The sequence below is a fragment of the Dipodomys merriami genome, unplaced genomic scaffold (assembly GCF_024711535.1).
Source record: "Dipodomys merriami isolate MVZ:Mamm:240054 unplaced genomic scaffold, mDipMer1.0.p SCAF_2, whole genome shotgun sequence".
Classification (NCBI taxonomy): Eukaryota; Metazoa; Chordata; class Mammalia; order Rodentia; family Heteromyidae; genus Dipodomys; species Dipodomys merriami.
This window is the reverse complement of record NW_027203381.1, coordinates 80,579,816-80,593,637: the sequence shown is the minus strand read 5'-3', so window position 1 is coordinate 80,593,637 and position 13,822 is coordinate 80,579,816. Positions and strand designations below refer to the sequence as shown.

Sequence of the window (13,822 nt, the reverse complement as noted above, 5' to 3'; positions counted from 1 at the left end):
ACTCCAGATTCATCACAGATGTTCTAAACTGTCCTGGCCTGGGACAATGAACACTTGATATAGTTTTAGCAAATTGTTGCGCATAGGCAGAGAGCAAGGGTTTCTTATGTCTAAGTGGCTCTCTGGGCTAGCTGTTTTGAGGAGGAGCTGAAAAAAATGGTGGTAGATCTTCTTGGGGAAGAAAAGTCTTCACTTTTGAGTTTAGATGTGAATAGGTGAGGCAGGGATTGTACAGAACACAGGAAAACAGTTACTGGATGTTCCTCAATGACACACTTTTCCAGGCCATGGAAATCCATCCTATCTACAACTACCCCTTATTCAACGGCTGGAAAGATCATCTGGGATAGTCACCATTTGGGGGTATGGGGGTGGTAGAAGGATTGCAATTCCACAGAGTGGATTATTATTTGACATCATTCAACCCCTTGTTGGGGTGTTTGGAAACACTTCCTAAAGACATGGTCTTCTTAAGGGAAAAAGGTGATAAAGAAATAAGACAATGCTTCAGCCTCAGAACAGAGAAAATGCCTAGTGACTAGAATACTGCATGTTCTTAAGTTTTCAAAAAGACTGTGTTCTCTGCTTTTCAAAAATCCATGCCAATGCCAATGTAATAAATGAGTAAATACCTTCATAGTACTGTGATAATAGCTATTTTCATTCCATAGATATCCTAAAAGTGTACATTCTCCCATTACTAGAAATTAAGAGACTACATATTAGGAAAAAATTAGGAGGAAAGCTTGGAGTTTTGATTAGCTAGAAGGAAGAAGATGCTTGTAGACAGTAGGACTACACCTCTTGTCCAGAGCAATAATTACATGGGCATATACACCCCAGTCATTCATTACAATGCACACACATGTATAAAATAAGGTACTATGCTTCAAGGACATTTGAGAAAGGTAAATGAGAGAGCTCATGAGAACCTTCCAGTCCTCTGGTTACAGTCCCTTCTCCTTGGCTCTATAGAAGACCCCATCTGGTTTGCTTCTTCCTGAATAACCTCATTCTACGTTATCTCCCAGGAGACAGGCTCTCAGAAGAGAAGAGGAAAGGAAGTTAGCTGGCTCCTCTTATCAACAGTGGATGCATTGCCTTGTTTATCTTTGAAGCCACACTTTAGCACATCAAGAAAAAACAAAAATACACAAAGAAACAAAACATTAAGAACAAACAAACATCAACCTCATTGCCTGGTATTTTGTTTCAGAGTAGGCCTGTGGCGTATTGCTTTTCATTTCATAGCTATCTTCATGAAAAAGGCCCAACCCAGCCTCACAACAAATCCATTACTGACACAAAAAGGGAATATGTAGCTGTGCTGTGTATCACTATTCAGATAACACTCTTATTTATAATAAGCTCAGTTTATGGCATGATATTAGAAAATCCATGTCAGCTCTGAGAAAATACACAACAAAGCTCTGGTTTTAAGAAATTAAGAAAATAAAGCACAATTCCTTACCAAAGGTGCTATTCATCATAAGTTTTCTTTTCAGGTTAATATTCACAACACTCCTATACATGATTAATGATATAATAGAGGTCATCAAACTTTCTCCATTAATTAAATTTGTGAGGCCTCTAGAAAGACCTAGGTGGAAGAGATTTCTTTTTAAATAAAGGAACTTCAAAATATTAAGAAATAAAATTAGATTGGCAAGTAGGATGGTAATGTTTGCTATACATTTGTATTACATAATTTCCCCTACATACTTAAGCAGTAATCATGTTGAAAATGCCCATTAAGAATATTAAATTTTTCACTAAGGTAATTATGCAAATTAAATGTTGTCTATCATGTTTATGAAAGTCAGATAATTAATGCCAGATCTCTTTCTTCATTTCGAACCATTGATGAAAACATGAAATTATTTTTAAATCCAACGACTTAGTCTATATAAATGAGCACATTATAAATCAAATACATATAAGAGAAGACAAAAATGGTGATTGAAAGATAAAGTAAATTCATAATATATCTAAGGATAATTGTCCAAACAAGATAATTGTTAGATAATCTAGCTAGAGTAAGAAATTATTGGACTGGTAATGTGGCTTAGTGGTAGAGTATTTACATAACATGCATGAAGCCCTGGGTTCGATTCCTCAGTACCACACAAACAGAAATAGCTGGACGTGGCACTCTGGCTCAAGTGGTAGAGCGCTAGCTTTGAGCACAGAGAGGTTCAGGGACAGAGCCCAGGCCCTGAGTTTAATTCCCAGGACAAGAAAGCAAGCAAGCAAGCAAGCAAGCAAGCAAGCAAGAAAGAAAGAAAGAAAGCAAGAAAGAAAGAAAGAAAGAGAGAAACCAAGAGAGAAAGAGAGAGAGAGAGAGAGAGAGAAAGAGAGAGAGAGAGAGAGAGAGAAAGAGAGAGAGAGAAAAAGAAAGAAAAGAAATTATTCTGCATTCCATACATTCTTTTGAATGGTTTTAGAAATAAAGTTGCATGAATGGACAGCACCTATCAGAATTTCCCTCTCTTTCTGATGCTATTCTAAGTTTAGCTATCTATCAAATTGTCCTTTTCCTTGTAATTAACTTTGAGTACCGTTGTAACTTGCTGAAAGGCAAAGGTTGGAAACATTTTTACATAGTGAAACTCCTTTTTGTAACTCAATCACTCTGTAACTATAGTAAGTTTGCTGATGGAAGAAAACCAGTGCCGTGTTCCTGTTAAGACAGCAAGTGTTGTCATGAACGAGGTCTTCACTAAGCACTGCACAAGAAATTATCTCCCCCCCCTTGTCTTGAAGACTCAACTGTCCTCTATTTGTGCATTTACCTACAATGTATCTCTCATATTCTGTTTCTATTTGTTTCAGGTAGCTGTATCCCTTTTAATTGGCCATAAAGAGAAAATGAAATTGAAAAGAATGCTGTGTGTGTTGTAAGCATGCCCAACTGTGTCATATTCTGTTTTAGGATGCTTTTTTTAGGAGTCATTATTAAAAAGTAAGTGAGTTTGTGGGTGGGAATAGGAGAGGAAAACTGAGCAAGAGTGAGCAAAGAAAAATATCCTCTTGCAACAATGAGATGTGTAAGTCGTTATGTCGAAAAACTACCTTTACAACTTGGGGGGTGGATGGGAAGGGAAGGGATGAGAAGGGGAAAAACAAAGGAGGAGGCAACAATGCTTGATAAGAAATGTACTCATTACCTTGTCCATGTAATTGTAACCCCTCTGTATGGTATTTTCACAATAAAAACATAAAAGAAAAACAAATACTAGATTTCTCATATGCAGACTCTAGACCCAGAAAATTAAATGAATGACCCAGGTGTAAAAGATGGAACTAATTAAGTTTGGAAAAAAGTGAGTGAGGAGATGAAGAGAAATAGTGTGGATTAATATGTTCAAATACTTTATAAATTAGTATAATGACATAACAAAATATAAGTATAGAAATAGGATAATGAAATTAATGAAAGGAATAAAATTTAGCAAGCTACATTATATGGACATATGTGTATAACAATAAAAATACTTTGTGAAATTAATATTTGCTAATAAAAAGACAAAAATTCAAAAAAATATCCTTTTTACCTGGCTTACATAACTGTAACATATATCACTTTTATGAGAATAAAAAATTAAAAACAATAAAAAAGTAGATAAATGGAATATTGTTTAGTTTTCCTGTGTGGGGATCTTGGATTATTTGACCTTTCTGTATTAATTTGTTCTTTTATTGTCTTTTCTTCTTTTTAATTTTGGCAATGCTAGAGTTTGAACTCAGAACCTTGTGCTTGATAAGCAGGCATTTTACCGCTTATGCCACACCCCTAGGCTTGTTTTTTTTTTTTTTTTTACTTTAGTTTACATTTTTGATAAATTCTCATAATTTTTTTCTAAGGCTAGCTTCAGATCCTATTTCTTCCAGGCATTTTACCTTTATATAGGTTTTATGACTCTAAAATAGTATATGCTGAAAATACTATAAGAGCTGCTTAGATTATTGTTCTTCAACTCTTCTGTGTTTTTGTTATCTTAAGGGTAACAAGGACACCACAGGCATTTTTAATGATATGTTAATGACTGTTTTCAAAGAAATATTGAGCACCCGATATATCAGCACTGTATGTATACAATATTATATTTGCCCTGGGTTGGTATTCTAAACATGCCTCCTGCCCTAGTCTAGAATCTGATGGTGCTTACTAGCAAATAAGCCCCTTGTCATTAGTATTTCCTTCTTCAGAGTCTGACTTCTAGAACCTTTGCCAGCTCTCAATCCCTAGGATCCCTCCTCTTCCCCTACTATACCACTCTACACAGTTAAAGATGGTCACTAATGATCTTAAAACTGAGTTGACTTTACAAAATACAATATTCTCAATAAACTAATAGAAAAGGTCCACCTACCCAGATCTCTTACAGAAGCTGCAGTCAGCATGGGGTCTGAACTCACAAGGACAGCTGCGAATAGTAACCATGAGACTGTTTTCAAAGGTAACTTAGTCACCGATTGCAGATACCAAAGTATTAAGGTATAATTAACCACAAAGCCAGGAATTGTAATTAAGACTATCTGCAAAGAGATATTAAGGTAAACAGTCAGATTGGTTTTGTGTTGCATTTTAAAGATCAGGAGAGCAGGATTACTAGACACGTAGGACCAGCCAGTATTAATAACACCCATTAGCAGACCCTAGAGGGGGGCCATACAGCTTAACTAATTTGAGCTAAGCCTACTTACCTGCACAGAGAAGCAGCAAGTGGCTGAGCAGATTGTCTGAGCCAATGTAAACTATTTTCAGACATCTATTCTTTGCATTTTTATTTTCATGTCATTTGTCTAGACTCCATGTGCCTGGCACTGGGTTAAAATGCATTGTTCTAATACTTTTGTTTTTAATGCTGTTTAGGAAATGGCCTTGTAGGCATACAAAATGGTTTGGATTACTTTGGAAAAACTGCTGTGGAATATGTAATCTCTGGGTCTTTCCTTGGAACCATCCAAAAGCTCTAATGATTTCAGAAATTCCTGTGAATTGAGTTTCGAGCTGCTCCTGTGACTGTCCTTCTCAGCTTTAAAAGGTTTAGACATAAGGAAATATAAAAATTTAAATTTAAAGGAAATTTAAATTTTTTCTTAACAATTTCTTTTTGCTAGAGCTAATATGCTTTGCAATAATTCTTCCACAGTTCCTCAGAGTTAAAAGTACAATTGGTAGCAAGTTCTGCCAGTAGGAGTTTCAGAACTGCCTTTTGCCCTTCATGATTCCCAGCCCACCTCCTTGGGCTTTCACTATATTAGAAATTTACCTAGATAGATTTGTTTGCTAAGATATGAAAGTGAATTTACAACTCTGTACCCTGTATGTATTCTATTTTCTTTGTTTTCCATTTTGATGCAAAGTTTTTACAAATCTGAAACTAAATAATGAGTGGCATCACTAAAAAAGAAGACTTACCTGCCAAAATAGCTTTTGAAGCATGTATACATCCATGTCAAATGCAACTGTGAAGATAATCACTGGCGTAAACAAACCAAAAAATAACTCTGGACTCATCCACTGAATAGCAACTGCGTATTTTTGTACCTAGTAATGCAAGAATCTATTATTTCCATCCATCCATCACAGAATACATGGCAGGCAATCCTGTCTTTCACAACAGAGAAAAAATTTTCAGCAGATACACACACAATGCAGTAAGTTCTAAAGTCTTAATTCAGCTGGATTTTCAGAATTTTCCTCCAACTTATTATCAATTACAGAGCAAAGTTAATAATATCCTTATGACTGTTTTATCATTTTAAGGACAAATTGAGGAAACACCTTGACTAGAGTACTAAAAACTATATAGTAAGTTTTCATGCAGATAGGAAAAAGAGATTTCAGGTGGATTGATTCTCATGCACAAAATTCCACAAAAGACTACATAATTATATCCTCCAACTCACAAATAATTAGCTATCATATATAATCTATAGTGTGTTATACACTCTATCTATCTATCTATCTATCTATCTATCTATCTATCTATCTATCTATCTATCTATCTATCTATCTACTCATATATGGGAGACTAAAATGTCTGGCTGAAATAATTAACAATGTGTATTATTAAATAATTAGTTGGAATTAGTAAATTCTGTTGTGGGTTCCATTCCACCAGTCTTCCTGAGCACAGATCAGGTGTACTTTACCATCCAATGTAATCAATATAATGTCTCTTCATAGGACAGGACAGCAAATATTACTATAGTACCACTGATTTGAAAAGATTTGGGTTCTTCTGCTTCTTCCAGGGCCATCAGGGTTCTAAAAATAGGCACAGGAAGAGAAACACTCCTGCTCTGAGAATTTAGTGTCCATAGCCAGGACTATAAAAGTGTGGCAGGCTAGCTTACCAGCTTGCAAAGTAGGGTCAAATCTCAAGCCTTAGGTTGGGAATGTAGCCTAGTGGTAGAGTGCTTGCCTAGCATGCATGAAGCCCTTGATTTGATTCCTCAGTACCACATAAACAACAACACCAAAAGCCAGAAGTAACACTGTGGCTCAAGTGGTAGAATGTTAACCTTGATCAAAAAGAAGCTCAGAGACAGTGCCCAGGCCCTGAGTTCCAGCCCCAGGATTGGAAAACCAAACCAAACCAAACAAAAAAAAACCCCCCAAACTCAATGCTTTCATGGTTCTTAACATAGGATCTCTTCCTTTGAAAAAGCTACTGACCAAATGGCCAAGTTTCTAGAAGTACTTGAAACTGCTTTTAGGTCAAAATCTATATGACTACGAAATGTGTTTATGACAAGAGAAGTTTTCATCTGCTTCTGGTTCAAGCTAGCATACATGTTTTCTACAATTCCTTTCAACGATGTGGGCTAAATTTGTTGGGAAAGTCAGTTATTCTCATACAACTCGTCATGTTCACACTGATTGCCTGGGGCAGGCATTGGCAAGCTATAGCTCAAGATGCAATTTGGCCCACCATTTGTTTCTGTAAATAAAGTTTTGTTTATGAATGCCATTTCATTTGTATATCATATATGTCTACTTTTGAGCCTGGTGCCAGAGTTGAGTAACTAAAACAAAAAAGCATAAGGATTGTATAATTATAATATAATATTTTATATGCTGCTTTTATTGCCAGTTGTGGGGCCTGAACTCTGGGCCTGGGTGCTGTCCCTCAGCTCTGCAGCTCAAAGCTAATGCTCTACCACTTGAGCCACTGGCTTTTTCTGCTTATGTGGTGCTGAGGAATTGATCCCAGGGCCTCATGCATGCGAGGCAAACACTCTACACTGAGCCACCTTCCCAGCCCCTATATGCTGCTTTTTATAAAAGAAATTTGCCACGAGCTCCTGGGTTAGAATACCATTTAATATATCTATATGCATCCTGTTTTCCTTACAGTAAATAATCTGTCTCCTCTATACCATTCATATCAGTTCACACATACATATACATATATGTATTTGCATAGAAATACACATATCTACCTACACACACACACACACACACACACACACACACACACACACACACACATACATATTGGTATATTTGTACTGGTACTAGGGCTTGAACTCTGAGCCTGGGTGCTATCCCTTAGCTTAATAAAAATATTAAAGAAAACTTAGCTATCCCTTTTTTGTTCACAGCTGGGACTCAACCACTTAAGCCACAGTTTCACTTTTGGCTTTTCGGTGGTTAATTGCAGGTAAGAGTCTTACTGTCGGAAGTGGCGCTGTAGCTCAAGTGGTAGAGCGCTCGCCTTGAGCTGAAGAACTGAGGGACAGTGCCCAGGCCCAGAGTTCAAGCCCCACGACCGACAAAAAAAAAAAAAAAAAAGAGTCTTACTGACTTCCTTTTCTAAGCTGGTTTTGAAGCATAATTCTCAGGTCTCAGGCCTTGAGTAGCTAGGATTACGTGTGTGAAACACTGGCACCTAACCAGTTTATGTGTCTTGATATATTCTGCCCTAAACATCCTTAGAAACTAGTATATGGTTTCTTAGAGAAACCATATGGAATATTTCTTTTTTTTGGGGGGGGGGTCCAGTCTTGGGGCTTGTACTCTGGGCCTGGGCGCTGTCCTTCAGCTCTTCAGCTCATGGCTAGTGCTCTACCACTTGAGCCACAGCGCCACTTCTGGCTTTTTTCTTTTTGCTTATGTGGTGCTGAGGAATCGAACCCAGGGCCTCAGGCATGCAAGGCAAGCGCTCTACCACTGAGTTAACTTCCCAGCCCACAATATTTCTTAATGAGACACAAAATATTGGTTCAATATCAATATTATCTTGCTACTGGCATCCTGTACCAACCAAGCAACACAGTCTCCTCTTGTTTGTAAGTTTTTCATCTGAACTTCTAAATTCTACTTTGGTATTCATTATGAAGCAGGATAGATCAAGAAAAATGAGACATGTGAAACAGCAGCCAGGAATTCAGAGACAAATACCATATTAATGAACAGCTGATTGAAAGCACAGAAACATTACTTCCCATGTTATAAAGCCTTACATTAGGCTGCAACGTTTATTAAAAAGAAAAGGAAAAAGGGGAAAAGTAGCTGTCTGATCTCTCTCTCTCTCTCTCTCTCTCTCTCTCTCTCTCTCTCTCTCTCTCTCTCACGCACGCACACACACACACACACACACACACACACACACACACCATTTCTACTTAGCCTGCTCTAAAACTAAGTAAGGAAATATTAAAGAAAACTACTTATTCTGTGCCTTTGGGCACAAAAACGTGTTTGTGAAAAACAGTATTTATCTAGGCTGGGCACTGGTAGCTCATGCTGTAATCCTAGCTGCTCAGGAGGATGAGATCTGATGATCATGGTTCAAAAAGCCAGCCCAGGTAGTAAAGTCCATGAGACTCTTAGCTCCAATTAACCACATAAAGCTAGAAATGGAGCTGTAGCTCAAGTGGTAGGTCACTAGCTTTGAGCACAAATGCACAGGAACAGTGCCCAGTCCTAGAGTTCAAGCCTCAGGACTGGCCAAAAAAAAAAAAAAGTCTTTAAAATAGGGACATTTGTCTACATGTTGCAGAATCTATCCTTTGAAGGGATGCCAGAACATCAATGGCCTTAGTTTAGTGATCAAGTCACCCTTGAAGTTTTTGAGCTGGTTGATAAGACAGTTTAAAGGAGAACACCAGTCTTAAGATGAATTTGAGCTCAACATCAACTTAGTTTTTCACCATAAACACCCATGATATTAGAGTACACCCTTAGGTGAGCTGTGTATTTTCTTTCTTTTACTAATAAACTTTCTTGATCTCTACCTGAATGGATCCTTAAAGAGCTTTTGCAGCAACATCATGAACTCAGTTCCCAAAGGCCTGGCAGAGGCTCCCTCTCATTTGGAGGCCTGCTTCTAGAAGCATCACTGATCTGGTGACACAACTTATACTGAGTAATTGCACACACGCTCATTTAGAGCTGCTGGTGTGCTTTAAGGCTGAGACTCTGCTCTGACTGTTGGTTAGGTGGATCTCACCTATTTGAGGCTTCTTTGTCCACACCACAAGCATCCATTTAATGACACATCAGTGAGTGGATAAGCATTTTCTTAAGCCATAGCTGCATGTGTGCAATTCTTAGATGTAAGGGGAACAAAAACCACTCATTTATTATACACACCTGGAAAGATGCAAAACTTAGGATTTCAAAACTGTATCCAATTAAAAATAATATTACAGGAAGAGGAATTGGAAAGTCTTTCAAATACATGTTCACGAATGCTGCAAAAACAGGAGGTTGTTACTAAAAGACAAAACATCATCACATTTATAGAACTTTAATCTGATGTGACTCTAACGATTAAATGCTTTATTTTAGCACCCACTTATAAATCAGAGATTCATTCAGAATGCTGCAATAAGAGATTATTAAGTAAACTTGAATGAAACCCCATAGCTAAAGTGCAATGAAGAACTGGGTATAATTTACCAGCAGATAAAACCTAATTACCAGGTAACTATTACCACTACTAGAAAATCAAATTAATATTAACTTTGTTTCATCTTATATATCATTGTTACCAAAGTTCAGTTTAAAAAAAACTCTATGAGTAATATTGTACCATTTGTTTCGTTTTATTTTATTGTTCTACTTCTTTGTCATAGAATCCCTAACCGGGCCAAAGAAACACACTAACAAAGCACTATTTTTATTTCTATAGTGTAATTTTCTCCTCAGAAAAGGCAGATGTTAACTTATCATTTAGATAGAACCAACTGGATGCCCAACTCCAGCCATTCATTTTCTTCCTTTTTGCTTTATTTGTGCCTGTTGCTTGAAATCTAATGTTGACTTAATCAGGTATGACTACACTGATCCCAACAGAGGTGAAGGGCAGGTAATAATTGTATTCAGTTCACTAAAAATAATTGAGATAAAGGTAGGAACTGAGTGACAAAAGTCTAATTTTCCATGACCACTTTGCATTGTTTTATAGGGTACATTATGAGATGTATCAATCTAGAGAAGAAAGACACTTACCTCCAACAGTACAGATCAAAGAAACTATTAAAATGATTTCTGGGAGGTTCTTCGGAGTATTTAAAGACATACTCCTGAGAAAATTTGCCCATGGGCTATCAATAGTTTTTTTCATGTATTGTGTAGAGTTGACACTGTTAATCATATTGCTGCTCATTGTAGTTTATCTGAATCTGAATTGATGTCACTGCAAAGCTCAGAGAAATCAAAGGAGCACAAGGTTTGCCTTCTTCGTGATCTTCTGATGACTCTCTAAAACAGAAAAACATGTACTTTTATTTATTTTTTGTTATTATAAAGGTGATGTACAGAGGGGTTATAGTTACATAAGTCAGATAATGAATATCTTTTTTTTGTATTTTTGTGTTATTTCATGGTCTGAAAATAAAGAGCTGGGGACTTGAGTAGAATGACATCTGAGTTTAAATGCAATTACCACCATATATTTACATATACATACATACATACATGTGTATATATATGTGTGTATATATATATACATATACATATACATATACATTATATATGCTGAAGGCCTGACTCAGGACAAGCATATTTCCCTGACCTCAAAGCCCAGTTCTGTCAAGAAAAAAATAAGGACCTCTCCCTTCAATGATGCTTTCAATTTAAATGAAATGGAAAAGGCAGAATCCCGGAGAAGAGATATTTGTCAGCAACACCTTCTGGACACTTAACAGTGCCACTCACTTATCAACCTGCATACACAACTATCTGAGAGAAGGATTCTCCCCATCTAACCATTCATCCTCCACTGAGACCACAAGCTTACTCAGATTACTGAACTTAGGACAGACAATGGGGACATTTGCCTTTGTTATCTGAGCCTAGAAGAATATGATGGTGCTGTTCAAGGTGGAAAGTTGAATGGAGGAAGAATATTTTCATCTCTATTGTTATTTTATCTAGGCAGAAAATAATAGGTCTTGCTGATATCAATGATTTTCTTTCTTTTTCTTTTTTCCTTCTTCCCTCTTACTTCCTTTGGGCTTGTTCACTTGATTAATGCTCTACTATTTTGAGCCATGTCTCCAATCTGTTGTTGTTTTTTTTAATGAAAAACCATTTACTTAAAATAAATGGTTCAATAATTGTTAGTACTCATTAATGTCACATCAAATGCTTTCAGATACTCAAATAGTGTAGGCTGACATAAGATCACAATCTCAGCATTATTTGTTCTACTCAGAAAGTTAAACTGTTAGAGGACTTTAACCTACTGCATTCTTTATAGAACTGAGAGTAATGGGATTTGATAGTGTTATGAGGATTGTAAGAGTTTTAGGCATGGTTTGATCCTCAGCACCACATACATAATGAATTTTAATCATGGAATAAACTAACGTAACTCAAGTAGTGATAAAGGAAGAAGTATTTTGCATTAGTTCCTGTGAACTTAAGGATTGAAGACATTTGTATAAATTTGCATATGCAACCTAGCTTTTTACTATTTTAGTTGGAGATGGAGTTTCTTGGACATTTCTATCAAGGCTGGCTTTGAATCAAGATCTTCTGATTTCAGCCTTCTGAGTAGCCAGGATTACAGGCATGAGCCACCAAAACTGGGCAAGTCTTTGCATTTTTGTCTGGGCTGACTTCAATTGCAGTATTCCTACCTATATCTTCCATCTAGGTGTGTTTACAGGCATGCATCAGATTCCCAAACTATTTGTTGAGATGGGTTTTCACTAACTTTTTGTCTTGGCTGTTCTAGAATCTTGAGCTCCCGATTTATTTTCTGGGCAACTAGGATTACAGTTGTGAGCCACTGCAGCTATTCTCAGATATCCTAAATAATCTTTACCCAAGGGGAAAAAACCTTTCATTTTTAAATTAGCATGCTAATATGACTGTGGTTTAATATTTTTTAACATATAGATAAACAAGTAATGAGTGTAGCCAGATCGTAAATGCCATTAAGGCTTGTCTTCCATCTAAATTGACTTTTGATAGCTTTAGTATGTTTATTGGTCTAAATTCCCAAGGGGGAAAAATAATGGCACACTACATTATATTCTCTGATTTAATTTATCACTAGAATAGCTAACGTTCCAAATTCCTTTGTGTGCGGAGGAGATAATTAATAGCTGCATTGATCATCCTTAACAAGCCAGCCAATCAGCCTTCAGAAACTCAAGTCTGAGTCTTATTTTTCAGGAATTACCATGACAAATGTATCCTGGAGAGGACACTGGGTACAAGCTACAAAATTCAAACAAGGTTTTGTCGTGGCCTCAGTGATGTCATACTGACTGGAGAGAAGTTGTCTATTACCTTCCCAAGACCTTTCCTCTAGATCAGGATCAGCTCCACCGGCTATGAAGATTCACATCAGGGAGCTTGCCTCTGGAGCTTTGCTTTCATCAATGCAAAGGCGTCCTTCAAGCACATCATTGCCAGCGAATCACTTTGAAAGAACTGAAATAATAAGCATAATGGAGAGTCAGCAGCTGAAGGGCAGAAATTCTAACTAAGAGACTAGTTTATCTTTAGGAGAGTCCTTAATAAGTCCTTAATAAGTTCTTTTTTTTAATTTAATTTAATTTTATTTGTGAACATACTGTACAGAGGAGTTACAATTACATGGGCAGGATAATGCGTACATTTCTTACCAAGCATTGCAGCCTCCTCCTTTGTTTACCCTTCACATCCCTTCCCCCTTAATAAGTTCTTAATTAAGGACTCTCTTAAAGTTTCAACCCTTCCAGAAGAAGGATGGAAATTTCAAAAAGGAATGGTTGAATCTATGACTGAAATACTGAGATCATTTTTTCCCTTGGGAGTGGAAGATCAGAGACAAAGTAACAATGGGAAAAGGCAAAAGAGAAAGTGGAAGACTCACCATTCATCCTCAGAAAGGGATGAAAGGGATAAGTGGACACTAGCTATTTCCCTCCTTCTTGAACAGCCAAAGATCAACTGCGACTTCACTGACAGTTATTTCCCCAAGCCCCACCCCTACCCTCCACTCATTGGCTCCAGACTTATAACACTAGACTTGATTGGCTGATGAAAACCTTGAGACATTTAAAACTCCCAGTCTTTTTGTTGTTGTTGTTTTGTTTTGTTTTTAAACAAAAAGAAACTGTAAACTGTATTGCAGCATTACTTATGTTCACTTTGCAAGAGTGGATTTCTGGCTAGGAGCCAGTGGACACTTTTCTCATAATTCTAGTTGGAAAGAGTTTCCCGGATAAGATAGTAGAGATTTTGAAATGTTAAAATTTTGGTTTCTAGTTGAGGTAGAAATGACTATTCTGGGCAAATAAAACAATGAAGGCTGAATGTGGTGGTTAACACCTGCGAGCCTAGCAGTAGGGAGGCAGAGGTGGA

General features: G+C 37.0%; 1 protein-coding gene across 1 annotated transcript in view; it reads right to left on the bottom strand.

Moving 5' to 3' along the window:
* Window positions 1-13,415, bottom strand: part of Slc9c1 (solute carrier family 9 member C1) — a 64,386-nt gene extending 50,971 nt beyond the window's left edge. Inside the window, exons 1-7 of the mRNA XM_070030262.1 lie at window positions 13,332-13,415; window positions 12,764-12,907; window positions 10,472-10,723; window positions 9,611-9,711; window positions 5,426-5,554; window positions 4,374-4,539; window positions 1,472-1,600 (exon numbers count right to left, since the gene is read on the bottom strand). Of these exons, the coding sequence (XP_069886363.1) occupies window positions 1,472-1,600; window positions 4,374-4,539; window positions 5,426-5,554; window positions 9,611-9,711; window positions 10,472-10,628 (682 nt within the window). The 5' untranslated portion in view covers window positions 10,629-10,723; window positions 12,764-12,907; window positions 13,332-13,415. The remainder of the gene's footprint in view (window positions 1-1,471; window positions 1,601-4,373; window positions 4,540-5,425; window positions 5,555-9,610; window positions 9,712-10,471; window positions 10,724-12,763; window positions 12,908-13,331) is intronic.
* Window positions 13,416-13,822: the final 407 nt, after the last annotated feature.